Source organism: Diachasma alloeum, unplaced genomic scaffold (genome assembly GCF_001412515.2).
Source record: "Diachasma alloeum isolate Michigan unplaced genomic scaffold, Dall2.0 Dall_scaffold_00609, whole genome shotgun sequence".
Lineage (NCBI taxonomy): Eukaryota > Metazoa > Arthropoda > Insecta > Hymenoptera > Braconidae > Diachasma > Diachasma alloeum.
In genome coordinates this window covers 293,548-312,919 of record NW_021680741.1, presented here as the reverse complement: position 1 = coordinate 312,919, position 19,372 = coordinate 293,548, and the positions used below count along the sequence as shown (strand labels likewise).

Sequence of the window (19,372 nt, the reverse complement as noted above, 5' to 3'; positions counted from 1 at the left end):
AAAATTGAAACACGCGCAATTATAAAACCACACTGTTGATGTACTTTATTGTGGAATAACCCACGCGTCTTGATAAATTAATAATGTTACACTGTTGAGTTGCTCGACAAAGTCAATTAAATGATGATTTGAAAAATGCACTGCACTTGAGATTCTCTCGATATTGAACTTGATGATTGACTCATAATAATTGATAGTCAACTCGGAATTAATTGATAATTGAATTAAATTAAATTGAGACGCTGTATGAAGCGCTATAATATATCGCACTCAAATATATCGCGTTGTTGTACTCCAGGAATATACTCGAGTGAGAGGTTACGGCGATACAATACTGTGATTAGAGTGACTCTCTCGGTAGCTAGAACGATACCACTTCTTTTTCGGGGATTTTCTTCGTAGCTGACCGTGACCCCGAAGGGTCCCGAAGTTTCTCGAGATTTTCGTTGAGCCCGGTGACCGTTTGATTAGTTTGAATAGCTTAATTTTAAACAAACCTTTTTTGTAGACTTCAATCCGCTCCACAAAAAAGGTCGTGACGATATGTTCGATATCTCTCTTAGATTCCGAGATATTGATTGAAGATCCCCCAGTGAGCAAAATCGATTTAGACTGTTCATCTCTAGGCTACTAAATTCATCCAGTTGAAGAAAAAAACGTTTCGAGAAATAAGTAACATACTCTACGGTATAATCAAGTCACATTTTCCCCTATAAATTCCTCACATTTTTGAATTTCCGAATTTGGCGCCTAATTGCCTGTAGTTCATTGAAAAGGAACACTGGCACAACAGTAACATAACTTCAATTGTCTTCCAGTTGACATACAATGACATTGACTCAAAAGTGTGGTCAAGTCCAGACGTATCAATTGTTTCGTTTTACTTGTGAAAAATTACAAGTATCATGAAGTTCCGTGATAGAAGCTGTAATCCTTTAAAATTGGCAAACCATGTTGTTAAAAAAACATTAGGTAAACCATCCGATGCTTTGATTGCCGAAGTTTCTACATTGAAAGGTGCTAAAATTTGTAGTGATTGTCGGCAAGTACTGGAGAAATTACCAAGTAGTGTTTTGCGGATTATTACGGTTGATGAATCTGATGACAGTAACAAAGCCCGGGATGAATCAAACATTGAAGAAATTGCAGTGAGTGAACCTGTGGATGAGTTGTGTTTCATACCTGAAAATCAACTCGTAACCGAGAAATCTATCGGTGAACCTGAGGCCCCCACTTGTTATCCTCAGATGGAGAAACTCTTGTCCGGTCTATCAGAAGTATCTTTGTCCCAGCCATCTGGTGCCAGTCAACAATCTCTCGTAAGATCACCGTCAGCCATAATCAGTTCCTCAACAACCCTCAGTCAAACAACGAATGCAAGTGATGAAACGTACTGTCCCACTCCTCCCCAACAACCCAAAGTCTACTGCAATGATGTCGATGATAAGAAAAGCATCCACTTCGCACAAGCTGGAGAAGAAATGTTGAAACAATTGCAAGAGAGATATTCAGACCCTCAGACGACCAAAGTGGAGAAATACTTGATTCTTTCAGTTGTTTCCAAGAGTTGGACTATCAGGACGACTGCTCATTTTTTCAATATTACTTGATGGATGGTGAAGAAAGCCAAAGCCTTAGTCGATCAAAAAGGAATTTTAAGAGCTCCTCAGCCACGCGTTGCTAGGAGAAAAGACCAGAACACAGTTGATACCATTAAGGCTTTTTATGAGCATGATTCAAACATTAAAATATTAGGTGGAGCGAAAGACTTCCTATCAGCTAAACAGCCCGATGGATCAGGATTACATTTAGAGAAACGCATCACCAAGACGTTCACTGTCATTGCTGCATGATCAGTCTCAGTCCATGAGCGATATTCTACTCGATCAATATCATTTTCATCAAATATTTCTTGAAGAAATTCTTTCAGAACCGTTGAGTCGGGACATTCTAGACATTCTCCCTAATGACACTCTACTGTTGTCTCTACTGCAATTTGGAGGACTTATTCTGATTATTTTTGTTAGCTCATCCAAATGTAGAAGTTGGTTTGTCGACGTTTGCAAAATTTCGAACTGAGCAATGTGTCTTTGCTCGGGACACACTGTGTATGTCGCGACACGACAATACGAGACACACTGTGTATGTCTCTGTGTATACTATGAGAATTTGAAAATCATGATGGATGCTTTGGATTTTCCGTGACTTACTGAGAATTCAGTACATAAATTGTCGTCGTAAAAAGATTTGATCCCTCTTATCACCTGCAACAACCCAACACCTCAGTGTCATTAGGGAGAATGTCTAGAATGTCCCGACTCAACGGTTCTGGAAGAATTTCTTCAAGAAATATTTGATGAAAATGATATTGATCGAGTAGAATATCGCTCATGGATTGAGACTGATCATGCAGCAATGACAGTGAACGTCTTGACCGGTGATGCATTTGTTGAAAGCTTGAGTGATAAAACTGTGCAGCTCAAATCACAGGCATTCATCACCAAACAACAATCTGAATACGTGGACTACAGGAAAAACAAATTACAGGAGGGAGAATTCATTATTCAAATGGATTTTGCAGAGAACTATGCCTTCGTGGCACAGGATGCCATCCAATCATTTCATTGGAGCAATAATCAAGCTACCATTTTCACTGTTGTATATTATTACAAACTTGATAATCAACTTCTACATGGCTCCATTGCAATCTTATCAGATAATCGTGAGCACAACACGACTGCAGTCTATGAGTTCCAAAAATTGATACTTCAATATTTGCAAAGTAAATTCAACGTTACTAAAGTTATTTACTTCACTGATGGAGCAGGCCAGCATTTCAAGAACCGGTTCACTGTGGCAAACTTGATGGAACATGTCAATGATTTTAAGATATGTGCAGAGTGGTATTTCTTTGCCACTGCATATGGCAGAGGACCATGTGATGGTATTGGTGCAAATTTGAAGAGATTTGCTACTGGAGCAAGCCTTCAAGCTAAATCCCCCTCTGAAGATCAGATCCTAAACGTACATGCATTATTTGATTGGGCGGTTCAGTACTTTCACACAACAAAGATCATGTTCAGTCCTACAGTTGATCAGCGTAAAGCTGCTGAATACCTCATTGATAGGTTCAAGAGTGCAGAACCCATCCCAGGCATTCAAAAGATCCACTCATTTGTGGTGAATGATGGAAATCAAGTGTGCTTAAGAAGATATTCGTTTTCTACGGAGTTTGCTCTTTTCCCTAAGAAGCCGCGTCAATCCTGGAAAAGAAAAAGGTGATCATCATACAGCAAAATGCAAAAATAACTCCTTAAATTGAGTATTATAAAGTTGTAGATGATCAAGTTCTCAATTTCTGTTGAGAAAATGTGAAATAAAGAAATGATGGAAAAGGTCTGTATGCTTGTACTAAAATATAATTCAATGCTTATTGAATTATATTTTAATGATTGAAAATTCGAAAATAAGAGCAATTTATAAGAAACAATGTGATTCGATGACGCTGTAGAGTCTATTATTCATTGCCTAAAACGTTTTTTTTTTCAGCTTCATAAATTCAGTAGTTGTGCGATAAAACAGTCTAAATCGATTTTGCTTACTGGGGAGTTTTCAATGAATATCTCGAAATCTAAGAGAGATATCGAACATTTCGTTAGGACCTGTTTGAAATTCAGCTATTCAAACTAGTCAAACTGTCACCGGGCTCAACGAAAATCTCGAGAAACTTCGGGACCCTTCGGGGTCACGGTCAGCTACGAAGAAAATCGCCGAAAAAGTCAGTAGTATCATTCTAGACATCGAGAGAGTCACTCTAACCACAGTATTGTATCGCCGTAACCGCTCAATCGAGTACATTACCGGAGTACATCAACGCGATATATTTGAGTCTAGCGCTTCATACAGCGTCTCTATTTAATTTAATTCAATCATCAATTAATTCCAAGTTAACTATCAATTATTTTGAGTCAATCATCAAGTTCAATATCGAGAGAATCTCAAGTGCAGTGCATTTTTCAAATCATCATTTAATTGACTTTGTCGAGCAACTCAACAATGTAACATTATTAATTAATCAAGACGCGTAGGTTATTTCACAATAAAATACATAAACAGTGTGGTTTTATAATTACGCGTGTTTTAATTTTCCACCTCCTTCCACAATTCCCTTTCCCCAACCGGCATCTCAATTAAGCTTCAATCTCAAACAAACGGTCCTTCGAGCCGGATTGGGAGAAAGTGCGTGAGAGTGAATGGAAATTTCTAGAATAAAAGGGACGCCTCGTTTGTAACGGACTTCCGGGTTCCACACGAGCAAATCTACGGACAAGTCAAGACAATCAAGAGTGCAGAGTGTTGTGCCTAGTGTTTATAGTTGAAGTTCGGTATTGTAAACACCGGTAGTGACACTTCGACCTCTAGTGCTGTGTAACTTCGGAAAACCTCGGTCCCCGTCGAAACTAGCCGAGGCCCAAGCGGCGCGCGCAACGCGAAAACCAACCGGCAGTTGGAAGAGTGCCCTCACGTAATAACGTGCCCTACCTTATCGACAGTGGGCACCAAGTCAACATCAGTCGGTATCTACCTGTTATCGATAAGTTACCTCACCCAGAGCAGAGACGACTACCATGTCAGCCGCAGAGTTAGGAGATAATCAACGTATGGATGAACGTACTGAGAAAACGCCAAGCGTAATTGAACCAATTATCCAGATTACTCAGCATCCCTCTCAAGCGCACTTCAGTGAAGAAATAACACTGCAGTTTCCTGACGCGACTTCCATTCACCAACAAGAAAATAAACGCACTGTAGCCGAGATGGGAACTGCAATAGGGGAACTCACAGAGACTCAGAAGTTCCACACAAATAAACGGGACTTCAAGGTAAATTCACTAAATGCTATTTATCAAGATTTGTTGCAGTCAGCCGAGAACATTAGCGGTCTCACAGTCGAGGAGTTGGACGGCCAGGAGAAAATCATCGAAGGAGAATGGAATGAATTTCTCATCATCCAAGACAAACTCAGCGAGAACCTCCTGCCAACTCATCAACATATTATTCAGAGCATATATCAGAGGGCCCCAACGCTGAAGATCTGCCTCAAACTCATCTACCAGCTCAAGGGAATTATCAAAAAAAGGGAAGCAACGAGGACATCAACAACATCAGGTCAAGCCAATCAACTCAAGAGAATTGGACTGAAACCATTCGAAGGAAAATACTCAGAGTGGAAGCAGTTCAGCGACCTGTGCCAGTCACTGGTGGGAAAAGATGATTCAATTCCCCCAGTGCAAAAGCTAGTACGCCTCAAGGAGGCTCTCTAGGGACAGGCAGAAAATCTCAACCACACCTTCACGGTGGCCGATGAGAATTATGAGAAGGCTTGGCAAAAGCTAGTGAGGAAATATGAGGATCCCGGACTCATCGCTCAAGCACTGTTCGACAGGATCCTTAACCTCCCGAAGATCACCAAGGCAACTGCGAAGAACCTCAACGCCAATGCAGCGACAGCCCTTGATACGAGAGATCAGCTAATCACCATGACAAGCTTGTCCAAGGAAAGATCAGTGAGCAGATGATCGTTCATCTATTGAGGAAGTCCTTGAATGCTGAGACTCTCAGAGCATGGGAATTGAAGCTAGGAGATTCCAAGGATTTCCCAACGCTGGAGGAGTTCACCGGCTTCGTTGAATCCTGTGCAAGAGGAATCAATGCTGGAGCCAAGCTGATCACCGAGCCTCTAGCATCACCAGTCAAAAAGCAAGGAGCAATTCAACATCACAGAGGAATGCTCACCTAGTAGTAACTCAACAGAGGGAGCCAGGAGAGCCCACCAGACCAGTCCCCAGGGAGCACTGTGCCTACTGTAAGGGACCACATTTCATCGCGAACTGTCAGAGGAACGAGTTCGTGGTCAGCACAAGGCTCTGTTTCAACTGCTTGGGCCCACATCTATTCTCAAAGTGCAGGTCCACCAAGACCTGCTTCACCTGCAAGCGTAGGCATGACACACTCATCCATGGTGGAAGAACGTGCATCAACGGTAAAGATGCTGAGCAGGCAGCTCCAGTGGACCCAACAAGAAGAGAAAATCCACAGACGGTCCAACCAAGAACGAGCTGGGCTGAGTGTACGTAGGAAATTAGTTTCATTCTAATTTAAAACAGTCATTGATCGCTCTCCATTATACCTACCAGCATGCAGAGCATCACCAACACGACTCATCATCAATCAGGCGATCAATACTTCAACATCGCCTGTCATCAAAGAGCAAATCACCAAGCAGCCAATCATCGAGCAGAGCAGTCATCATTCAGCAGCTGATCAGCAATATGTACTTCTAGCAACAGCCCAAGTACGAGCCCAATCTCCAAAGGGCTTCCTTTTCAAAGCAAGAGTGCTCATCGATCAAGGCTCAGAGTTATCATTCATCTCTGAGGAACTAGTACATCAACTACAACTCTTACGAAGGTCATCAAAAATAGAGTTAATCGGAATAGGAGAGATCAACTCAGGTCACACGAGAGGAGCAGTATCAGATCAAAGTAAGTGCAAAGGAATGCTCACATACTCAAGAAGCTCACCGTCAATCTACCATCATTCTCGTACTCACCAACATGGATCGACCCTCCACAAGGTCTTCAACTAGCCGATCCAGATTATCTAAAACCTGGTCCAATAGACATCATCATAGGGGCTGACAGCTATGGGCGGATCATCAAAAGCAGAGTCGTCAGGTCTAGAAACACTCAATTAGTTGGCCAACAAACAATATTTGGTTGGATACTTTTAAGTCCAATCGAATGCAGTGGTTGTTCACCGAGGGTTTCTCTATCGGCCGTAAAGGAATTTTCAAACGAGCAACTACGAGAGCTTCTTCAAAAAATTCCAACTCATCCGCAGAGCTATCACCAGATGAAATCGAGTGTGAGAAATTCTTCAAGTCCACAAACACCAGAGATGAAACTGGGCGCTACATCGTCAGACTTCCTCTACGGACCTCACCAGCAGCGCTCGGAGAGTCTAAATTTAAGGCCTCACGTCAACTTCAGTTAGTTCCACGTCGTCTCCAGACAAACGAATCATATTCCCAGCTCTACAGAGAATTCATCAACGAGTATGAAGCACTGGGACACATGCACGAAGCACCAGAAGGAGCAGAACTCATCACAGCATACTCTCTGCCGCATCACGGGGTTCTGAGAGAAGACGCACTCGCCACGAAGCTGAGAGTCGTCTTCGACGGCTCGAGTCCTAGCTCATCAGGATTATCTCTCAATGATATCCTCTATCCGGGTGAGAAACTACAAGTTAATATCATGAACGTATTAACATAGCTCAGAAAACACAGAATTGTCTTCGGAACGGACATTGTCAAGATGTTCAGACAGATTCGAGTGCATCAAGACGACTGGGATCTCCAGAGGATTCTGTGGATCAACGAAAATCAGCAGCAGATCACCTACCAACTGACCACAGTCACCCACGGTCTCAATTGTTCTCCATGGCTATCTCTACGAGTTCTCCATCAATTAGCAGAGGATGAAAGAAATCACTATACAGCAGCCGTCGAGACACTCACCAAAGGTCGCTACGTCGACGATATCTACGACGGAGCTGATACAGAACATCACCTCAAAGAAATCGCTTGGCAGTTACAAGGGCTCTGTCAAGCAGGCGGTTTCGCTCTACAAAGGTGGAGCAGTATTTGCCCACACCTATTAGAGGAATTGGGAATCTCAACGAGCAAGGCAATCATCCAGTTCAAGGAGCCTATCACCAAAGTGCTCCGACTATATTGGCATCAATCGTCCGATACATTTCGACTTAAATCAAAGCAGTTGGAGTCAGCAACAATCACCAAGGGAGTAGTAGCAGCAGAAATTGCTCAACTGCTTGATCCATTGGGATTCATCGCTCCAGTAATCGCCCGCGGCAAGATAATCATTCAAGATCTGTGGAAACTCAAGCTCACTTGGGACACACCACTTCCAAAGGAGTATGAAGATCAATGAACGAGCTTCAGAGAGAACCTCAACAAACTGAATGCAGTCTCAGTGCCAAGTTGGATGAGACTCTCATCGGAGAAATCGAGCTTCCAGATCCACGGGTTTGCAGATGCGTCAACAGCAGCCATGGGCGCAGTGGTGTATATCCACATCAAGCAAATCAATGAGCCAGCATCAACGGTAATGGTATGCGCTTTAACAAAAATAGCTCCCATCAAACGCATGACCATCCCTCGACTCGAAATAATAGCAGCACTCTTGCTTACTCAACTAGTAGTTGCAACTCAGCAGATGCTGGAACTCAACGAAGTAAGCACGTATCTATGGTCTGATTCAAGTATAGCCCTAGCTTGGATCAAGAGTCACCCATCGAGATGGAAGGATTCCGTCCAAAACCGAGTCATCAAGATTCAGGAATCCCTTCCAGACGCTACTTGTAGGCACACCAGTGTTAAGGAAAATCCAGCCGACTGTGCATCCAGAGAACTATCACCACAGGAGCTAGCAGAACATCAGCTATGGTGGTCAGGCCCTGAGTGGATAAATCAGGAACCTGAAAACTGGCCAGTATCATCAATTGACTCTCCAGCCGAAGCATCAGAAGGAGCAAGGTCAACTCCATCACATCAGACATCTATCAAGGTCAACGCCATAGCAGATCTCCTCAACAGATCCTCAACACTAGTCAACGTCCTCCAAGTAACAGCCACCTTGAACCGAGCCATCGACAGGTTCAGAAGACAGCCAGTCCTTCAAACACCGGTCCTGACCTCTAGAGAACTCAACGAAGCCAGACTGTTTTGGGTAAAAATTACGCAACATCAATATTTTGCATCTGTTCACAGGCTACTTGTGAGAGACCATCAAATACCACGGAGTCATCCACTAGGAAATCTGACTCCAACTCTAAACAATGAGAGTATCATCAGGCTAGGTGGCCGCCTTATGAATTCTCAACTAGACCCTGACGAGATTCACCCAATTATCCTGCCTCGTCAGTCTCGTTTAACAACATTGGTCATCGAAGAAACTCACCGAAGGACACTCCATGGAGGAACTCAACTCACCCTAGCCCACACACGCCAGAAGTATTGGATCATCGGCGGCAGATGTACTGTGGGAGCATATATCTCACGCTGCCCTGTCTGCATCCGAAATCGTGGACGACAGGCCCAGCATCTAATGGGCCAACTGCCTGCAGTCAGAATATCACCTTCACGAGCATTTTCTCATATGGGGGTGGACTATGCCGGCCCATTCCCTATTCTCAAATGGCGACCCACAAATGCCCAACCATCTAGCGTTCATATTGCAGTATTTGTCTGTTTCACTACATCAGCAGTCCATTTAGAGCTCGTTTCCAGGCAGACAACAGACGCATTCATCGGAGCCTACAAGAGTTTGACCGGAAGGACAGGCATCTCCGAGGTTATGTACAGTGATAACCCAGCCACGTTCGTTGGCGCCTCAACAGTCCTCAACAAGCTATACAACCAGCCATCCAGAAAGAATCAACAGATCCAGGCTGCTCTCGCCCCCAACGGTACTCAATGGAGCTTTTCACCACCGAGAGCACCCCATTTCGGTGGCAAATGGGAGGCAGCTATCAAATCAACGAAATATCATCTCAAAAGAGANGGTCAGGCCCTGAGTGGATAAATCAGGAACCTGAAAACTGGCCAGTATCATCAATTGACTCTCCAGCCGAAGCATCAGAAGGAGCAAGGTCAACTCCATCACATCAGACATCTATCAAGGTCAACGCCATAGCAGATCTCCTCAACAGATCCTCAACACTAGTCAACGTCCTCCAAGTAACAGCCACCTTGAACCGAGCCATCGACAGGTTCAGAAGACAGCCAGTCCTTCAAACACCGGTCCTGACCTCTAGAGAACTCAACGAAGCCAGACTGTTTTGGGTAAAAATTACGCAACATCAATATTTTGCATCTGTTCACAGGCTACTTGTGAGAGACCATCAAATACCACGGAGTCATCCACTAGGAAATCTGACTCCAACTCTAAACAATGAGAGTATCATCAGGCTAGGTGGCCGCCTTATGAATTCTCAACTAGACCCTGACGAGATTCACCCAATTATCCTGCCTCGTCAGTCTCGTTTAACAACATTGGTCATCGAAGAAACTCACCGAAGGACACTCCATGGAGGAACTCAACTCACCCTAGCCCACACACGCCAGAAGTATTGGATCATCGGCGGCAGATGTACTGTGGGAGCATATATCTCACGCTGCCCTGTCTGCATCCGAAATCGTGGACGACAGGCCCAGCATCTAATGGGCCAACTGCCTGCAGTCAGAATATCACCTTCACGAGCATTTTCTCATATGGGGGTGGACTATGCCGGCCCATTCCCTATTCTCAAATGGCGACCCACAAATGCCCAACTATCTAGCGTTCATATTGCAGTATTTGTCTGTTTCACTACATCAGCAGTCCATTTAGAGCTCGTTTCCAGGCAGACAACAGACGCATTCATCGGAGCCTACAAGAGTTTGACCGGAAGGACAGGCATCTCCGAGGTTATGTACAGTGATAACCCAGCCACGTTCGTTGGCGCCTCAACAGTCCTCAACAAGCTATACAACCAGCCATCCAGAAAGAATCAACAGATCCAGGCTGCTCTCGCCCCCAACGGTACTCAATGGAGCTTTTCACCACCGAGAGCACCCCATTTCGGTGGCAAATGGGAGGCAGCTATCAAATCAACGAAATATCATCTCAAAAGAGAACTTGGGTCGACAACATTCACCTACGAGGAACTCAACAGCATCCTGATCCAGATAGAGCCCTGCCTCAACTCCAGGCCAATCACACCGATGTCAGATGACCCAGAAGACCTCCAAGCACTCACCCCATGTCCAAACAGTGTCTTCAAAGGTACCAAGCTATCTACAAGTGGAATCAACGGCGAGAGAACATCAAAGTTGGAGGCATGGTCTTGATGGTCGACGAGGACTGTCCATCAGCAAAATGGCCACTCGGTAGACTAGTGGCAGTTCACCCAGGAGAAGACGGCCTCACAAGAGTTGCAACCATCAAAACATCACGAGCAGTAGTACCAACTCGACCACATGGTACCCCCAACATCGAGAGAATCACCAGCATGACATTCATCAGACCCATCACCAAGCTCTGTCTCTTACCGACAGACCCTCCACCGGCAGAACATCCCTCAGAACACCATCCCGAGCCAGTCAACGAGTAATTATCGCAGAGAAGCAGCATCAGAGAAATTCAACGCACAATTCATCATCCGTGATAATGAATGCCCCCCGCGATCTTTGAAATTCAGCTATTCAAACTAGGAAAACGGTCACTGGGCTCAACGAAAATCTCGAGAAACTTCGGGACCCTTCGGGGTCACGGTCAGCTAAGAAGAAAATCGCCGAAAAAGTCAGTAGTATCGTTCTAGATACCGAGAGAGTCACTCTAATCACAGTATTGTATCGCCGTAACCGCTCAATCGAGTACATCACCGGAGTACATCAACGCGATATATTTGAGTTTAGCGCTTCGTACAGCGTCTCTATTTAATGGAATTCAATTATCAATTAATTCCGAGTTAACTATCAATTATTTTGAGTCAATCATCAAGTTCAATATCGAGAGAATCTCAAGTGCAGTGCATTTTTCAAATCATCATTTAATTGACTTTGTCGAGCAACTCAACGATGTAACATTATTAATTTATCAAGACGCGTGGGTTATTATTTATGTCCTACATTTTTCGTATAAGTATCTCCATCTTTTTCTTTTTTTACTCTACCTCCTTCAGTCATGCATATTTTCAATTTTTCACTTTCCCTCCCTCTTGACAATACCGCGTATAATTGACCAGGACTGAAAACGTTATTTTTAAGATAAACATCTACTCTTTCTAAGGTCTATCCGTTGACATTTTTCTATGTATCCATCAAATTTTGGAATTGATCATCATTTTTTCTTTTCCTTAAATCAAGACGTAACAATTTTTTGAAAAATGTCAACGGATATGCAAATTTCCCATCTCTTTAATCTCATATCAATGGAACAGAATACGGAAGATTCAAAGAAAGATGATCAGCAAAAAAATACAAATATCAATTCTGCAATGTCTCCGAAAAATTTATTAATTGAGTTTTTTTCCCTCAATAATGTAAGAAGATTAATATTTTTCTTTTTCATAATATGATTTCATTGAGAAGCAATGAAAAAAAATGCAGGGAGAGATGATCGGCAAGAAAATAAAGCAAGCAGGGGTTCGAGCCCATCCGACAGAAGGAATGTGACCGTTACTTTTTGTGTTATTAGTCCTTTTCTTTTTTTTATTTCTACCAATTCCATTGGTAGTAAGCTTCCGAATGGATCCGTAGCAACTTCCTATCCTTGTGATAGGTATACAACCCTAACCACATGCTACAGGATGTCTACAGGAAGATATTCAACCTTTTAATGAAATAGATTTGTACAAAAGGTTAAATATCTCTTTAGGTTAAATATCTAAAACGTCGAAACTGCTCAGCCGATTGCGCCTATCCCAAATACCAATCTTTAATATTGTACGAGCTATAATCACACCAAATTTCAACCTACTATTTTCATTTTTTCTCAAAATATCGTGAATACAAGAATGAAAAAATTTTAAAAACGAAAAAATGGGAATATCTCTGATTTTTTGTACGGACGAGTATAAATATTTTGATTGATCTAGATGGTGGCCACCGAGAGAAGTATTTTGAAAAAAAAATTGAAATTCGTTCAGTAGTTCATGAGAAATTTGAAGAAAATATATTAACACAACAGGTTGAATAACTCAAGAACCGCTCGTCCAATTGCCCGCATCCATAATACCAACCTTTTATATTATAAAAGCTTGAAGCATACAAAATTTTAACTCCCTATCTCGATTTTTTATCAAGTTGTCGTGTAAACAAGATTTTTCATAAAAAACGTACAAACGGCAATATCTTCAAATTTTGTCTGAACGAGTATATATTTTGATTGATCTAGATAGAGACCATCGAGACGAGTATTTTGAAAAAAGAAATATAGAAATCGGTGGAGCAGATTTTGAGATATTGAGGAAAAACCAAATTTAAAGAAGTTGTTATATATCAGGAACTACTTAACCGATAGGGCTGAAACTGCGTACTAAAGTGAAGCTTAATCATAGCTACCATGAGTTAAAATTTCAGACTTTTATCGACAAATTTCACTGTATTTATGTTAAATTCTCTAAAAATTGATCACCAAAAACCTAAGTTATCACAAACATACATACGTCTAAAAATATCATTTCTTCACGTTTCATAACATTCTAGACCATTTGCTATCAAAATTAGAAAATGGAAAAATCGCTCAAATATAAGGCTTTCATTCGGAAGCAAAAAGGGATAAATAAATGGCGAAAAAAGATTTAGAAAAGGATACGAATAATAAAAGCAAAGGAAGGACATTACAAGAAAGCAAAAAACAAAGAATAAAAAAGGGTTGAGAAAGTGATAAATAAATGATCAAAAAATATTTCACAAAAGATATGAAAAATATAAAGAAAAGGACAGGAAAAGAAATTAGGATCGGTTGACTCGTTATTGAGATATTTAAAAAATTAGATTTACATATAAAGTTGAATATCTCAGAAAGTAATTATACGATTGAGTCCATTTTCAATACGAACCATTGTTACTATTTATTTTATTTATTTAAGTTACGTGCCTGCGTGAGTTTACAACCGTAGAAGACACTCCTAGTGCACGGGGCGTGGCCGTATACAATTTCAATAAATATAGTTACAAAGAAAAAACATAAAGCCAAATGTGGCGATCAGACAGTACATCTCTCAAATCGATTATTCGTGATTTAGTGTATAAACAGAGGATGAACCTCAACAATGTAGAATTTGATTGAAAATTAAAATTAATTCAGTTAAATACAATTGAATTAAAATTAAAACACATGAAATGCAATGGCGGGCAGGTTCCAGATCGACTCAATTCCTAAATTCGAATTCAATTCTTCTCTTTCAATCATCCGGGAGCATTCGATCACTAAATTCCAAAGCGGCAATAATAAAGAAAGCGAGACGTTTTAGTTGTTTGGGTTTTTTTATGTCTAATAAAGTAGCCAACCAATCCTCTTCGTAACAATCATTGACAATTTCACTGAAATGCAAAACCCTGATGTTGCCATAGTAAGGGCACCTGACAATAATATGAGCAAAATCGTCCTGTTCAAAGTGGCATAAATTACAATATTTATGCGGAGTGAGCTTGAAGATTTTATTGTTAATAAGTAGCCTGCAAGAATAAATGTTAGCTAACCGAATTTGCGCAATCGTACGAGTTGAACCTATTGGGCAGCGCAATGACAGGTATCTGGGTGGCTTAGTCGAAAAATTTCTGAGAAAGTTTATCTGCAATGAATTACTCTCTGAATATCTTCGGCAGTGCTGTCCTTTTAAATTGTTGTCGGGTCTTGTCAGGATTTTTTCTTTATTATTACTCCAAACATCATTGTTAAAACAGAGGCACAGAAACTCCATGTCAATTCTCGATAAAATACCTTTTAACTTAGAGATCCAGTTGAATTCAATTTTGTTGGAAGATTTGTCAAGAAGATAGACAAGGCGACTCCAGCAAATTACCGGCTAACGATTCTCTTCCATCTTGAGCACCCTGATCAACCAGTTTACAGTGAGCTCGATTGCTCTGACCGCCAGATGCTTCAGACCTAGCTCTATTCTTAGAGCGAAGCCGGGAGTATTAGCAGGGAGCAAGAGAATCTGTTTATAATAATAATTCTGAATCTTTTCTAAGTGATCAAGGTGCCCTAATTCCCAGGATGCCACAGCGTAGAGCAAAGTAGGTGCTACCACTCTCTCAAGCAGTTTTAATTTTGTACACCATGCGTCAGATTTGGACTTTGCCAGAATGGACTTCGTCACTCCTATCGCAGACTTTGCTTCCTGAACAGCATGATTAACTGTAAGTGTTCCCTTTAGACTACTCTCTATCATAACTCCCAAATATTCGTATGAGTTAACAGTTTCTAGCAGAATTCCATCGTAACTAAATGCCTCCTTTTCCACCTTGTGAATCCTACCACTTACTCTAAAGGGGAGAACTTTCGTCCTAGATGTATTTACTGTTAATCCATTTTCCAAACAATATTCTTTCAAAGCGCGAAGTTTATTCTTAACGTCCCGCATACTATGGCAGATAATGGCTGTATCGTCAGCCTACGTGGGCATGAGAAGGTCGTTGTTAGCGTCGATACTGACTCCTCTGAAAGCCTTTCTCTCGAAAAAATGGTTCAAAATCAGATACAAATAGAATAAAAAGCAAGGGACTCAGTATCTCCCCTTGCAAGACTCCCTCAGTAATCTCAAAATTCTTAGTACGATCTCCTTTCACCGTAACTTGAGCCTCTGCTTTGTTGTACACATTTATCAGGATTCTCAGAATTTTAGAGCTCAGACCAATTCTAAAAAGCTTCTCCCACAAAAGGCTGCGAGGGACAGAATCGAAAGCGCACTTAAAATCCACGAAGATTGCATAAATAGTGTTTTTCGGTATTTTAAGTAGCATTTGTATTGACGTAATCAGCGAGAAAATTTGGTCCTCACAGCCTCTTACTCTTCTGAAACCTGCTTGTGACTCTGGGAGAATGTTCGAAGCCTCCATCCATTTCTCGATACGCCCTGCCAAGATTTTTGTAAAAAAATTTGAGGATATTATTTGTTAATGCGATACCACGATAGTTACTTGGGTCGTCTTTTGGACCTTTTTTATGTATCATTGATAAAGCAGCACAAGGCCACGAGTCCGGAACTGACCCACTCTCTCAAATTTCATTCAATAATTCTAAGGTCAAATTCAGCCCATTCTGTGGCAATGCTTTCCAGAATTCGTTAGAGATCATGTCCGGACCCGGGGCCTTGTTATTCTTAGAGGATTTTAAGACTGACGACAATTCGAGCAAAGTAAATTCCTCATCCAGGAGAGGATGTCTGAGATCAATAAAAACAGAATCACAAATTACCCGCGGTGGATATACACGTTCATAAAATTCCTCCCACTTTTCTTTCGAAACCATATTTCCCTGAGAGAATACACGGCCCGCCTCTTTGACCGCAATCCAGAATTCCTTAATATCTCTTACTTCAGCTATTCTTCTCCTCAACTCATAATAAAACTATTTTTTCTTATATTCAATTAATTTTTTAAATTGTTTGCTTTTGTTTGAAATACTTTGAGTAAAATATTATCTAGGGCTTTGTTATTATTTGGTTTATTCACTTTATATGATTTTCAGGCCTTATTCATACTATCTTTAACCTCGAGAGCTTCTGAATCGATCCATTTTTTGTTCATATTGCCACTCGAACGTGGATTACGGTTTCCCACCTTGAAAACAGTTGTTATTCCGACTTCTTTAGCACAAGAAATAATTGAGTCTCTCAAGAGATCATTTTTATGCTCAATCCCATCAAAAGAATCCGGACGATTATCATTGAGTAAACGCTCCAGCCTGAGCATAAATTCGACTCCACGGTCTGGTAGCCACTTCAGCTTCTCTGTAGTCACGTCAACATTAATAGCCTCAATCCCATTCGTGAAATCTGTACTATACCAGGAAAATAAAACCGGAAAGTGGTCAGATGTGAAAAGATCATTATATACCATCAGACCACGGACGAGACTCAAGGCTGCAACGTTTACCCAGCATAAGTCAACAGTGCTGACTCCTAAGTGATTACAAAAAGGGAGTTGTCCAGGACAATCCCCTGGAATTCTGCCATTTACTAGAAACATTCCATTTTCATTCATCCTTCTCACTAAAGCATATACGTGCACTCACAAGCGCTGACTCCTATATGAGAATCTCAGGAATGCTGTCGTTGAATCGACCAATTCTCCCGTTGAAATCGCCTTCAATTACCAATGGCTCACCCCCGTATTGCTCGATGAACTTCAAAGCTAAAGGAGGTGTTCAGCAAAATAAGTGGAGGAGTAGGAAGAATAGTATGAGGGACTGGGGATGGGCGACGTTTTAAAAAATATCTATTTAGATTATTGATGAATTGATGAATTGGAAACTCATTATGTAAATTTGAGGAAGATTAAGGAAATTTTGAGGAAGTTTAAATTATAAGCGAAACGTCGCGAAGTGAGAATAATCTAGTGCAGTTTTTCTCCGCATTTCCCATGATCCTACTTCCTTAATATTAACTAGGGAGATGAATAATAACTTCATAGATCAATTCAGTAGCGAGGTGGTACAACGGTGTAAGTCAATTTTGACAATTGACCAGTTTTCAATGGATATCTCGGAATCTAAGGGAGACAGCAAAATTCAAATAGAATTGAAATTTAGAGAGAAAAAATTCCGATTCGCCCAGCCGGGATACGAACCCGGGTCTCCCAGTTACGCGCCGGGCACTCTTACCGACTAAGCTACCGGGAACCACGGAAATTCTCACTCCAAATTCAACTCAGCACGCCGCCTAGCCAGCGTCGTACTGAGTAGGTTAATGATTGCCTCGTAAGTCTCTGTTTTATGATAGGGAGGGATGTATACCAGGCCAAGTGTGATAGTGGAGTCATTTGATTGTATGCGGATAAAAATCCACCAGCACGATATATGAAGGACAGAAACCACGTAATCACAGCTCACAAATAAAGCGAGTCCTCCGGATCCCCTACCCTTTTCTCTCTCCTCTTCCCTCTACGTGACACCAAACGCACGTGTAATTGGACTCAATCCAGTGAGGCACATATTTGCGAACTTCCTCTGGCCAAGATTCCGAGATACTAATTACTGAAGCGCTACCCAAAAGGTCAGACGCTTCCCAAACATTGCTGATTCTATGGCAGTTCCACTAAATAAATAAGGCCTGAGGATCATATATTGAGGTTATAAATTATTTGCTTTATGCGAGTTAAGAGTTGCCCCTGCGGGAGCTACCTCAGTTACGCACGTTAATAGCATTGTTCAGTTGAGGATGTCTATTATTGTGCTTAGTTTGATCCTTGACAAATTCACCAACTCCCTGATTCCGGCTGCACCATTCGTTGTCGATTTGTACATTTTTATGATCAGCCTTGGCTATCTGACCAAGGTCCTGTGTCTTTGCCAGTTGTCTTGCTCCCCATCTAATCTTTCTCTCTCCATAGCTGTACGGTCTGGGTCAATGTAGATCGGGATGTCCTTGAGACAACGGCTCTTCATTTTTTAAATCACCTTCTTGACTTCTAAACTTTTTAGAGTTACCAGTAGGAACTTCATACCCTCTTTACTCTTTTCTGAAACTTCTGAAACTTCATTTTTCACGTTCTTTATTTTGAAGTATTTAGTAAGAAACTCTTCAGCTCTTTTTTCTCTTCCTTTTCTTTGCTCTGTAGTCTGTCTGTCACTTTACTCAGCCAATCAGTCAACTGGTCATTGGCAGGACCACTAGCCCCCAACGTCTCCTGGTTCTCCAGCACTGCTATTCTCTCTGTAAGATCATTGGTCTTTTTAGTAACTTACTTAATTTCATATGCTTCCTGCTCCAGTGAACACAGTCTCCTGTCCTGCCCCTCAAACCTGGATTGATGGAGCCTTCCAAATTCAATAGCTGGTTCGAGTGATCCACTTTGGCTTCCTGCACTTGTTGTGAGAGCAATGCGAATTGGATCATCATGGCCTTAAAGGCCGGCGTGTTACAATCCACCATAGTACCTGATAACCCTTCTTCATCAACTTCAGAGGAGTCAGAATCTTTCATAAGTGACTCAAGTATTACCTCGTGCATTTTAGCCTTCTTAGGTGATCTGTTGGGAGACTGGTAATCAGAGTCACTATCACTCGAGTCACTCAACTCTTTCCTCTTATTCCTTGAGTTTACTCAGCAGTCAACAATTTAAATCTAGCGTTTTTCCACTACTTTAGACAGCCGTGCAGCATTTGTCACTTTCCCACTTTGTTCGGGTTCTGTTATTTACACTGGATGAATGAGTGACAGGCGCACCAGCTCCAGTCAGCTGCTTTGGCGTACTAGTTAGCCGTGCGGGTTGAATAATGGGCAGCAAAATAGCACAATTGGTCTCATTCACGCTCAGGCTGCCGTTTTTACTGACTGGAGATAGTAGATATGGAGTGCCGGTTCGAAATCACTAAACCGGAAGTGACGTCATGAATTGGCGGGAAATTTAAAATTTCCTGGACCGCAAGTGACGTAATGGCGTTCCCACCAATAGGAGTGGAGAACGGAGGTCACGTGACTAATTTTAGAAGAGGCGGGGAAATTGGAAGGAACATTGTGATCACCCCCTTGCCCATCGACTGGACACCCCCCTTCCCACCCCCTCGACCATCGA

At 41.8% G+C, this 19,372-nt stretch overlaps 2 protein-coding genes across 2 annotated transcripts; both read left to right on the top strand.

Moving 5' to 3' along the window:
- Positions 1-8,135: 8,135 nt before the first annotated feature.
- LOC107043669 lies at positions 8,136-9,668 on the top strand. The gene is made up of 2 exons (XM_015265251.1): positions 8,136-8,806; positions 8,855-9,668. The coding sequence occupies exons 1-2, from the start codon at positions 8,136-8,138 to the stop codon at positions 9,666-9,668; spliced, it is 1,485 nt and encodes a 494-aa protein (XP_015120737.1).
- A 689-nt stretch (positions 9,669-10,357) lies between these two features.
- Positions 10,358-10,975, top strand: LOC107043667. Its single transcript, XM_015265250.1, has one exon. The coding sequence runs from the start codon at positions 10,358-10,360 to the stop codon at positions 10,973-10,975; it is 618 nt and encodes a 205-aa protein (XP_015120736.1).
- The last annotated feature ends 8,397 nt before the right edge of the window (positions 10,976-19,372 follow it).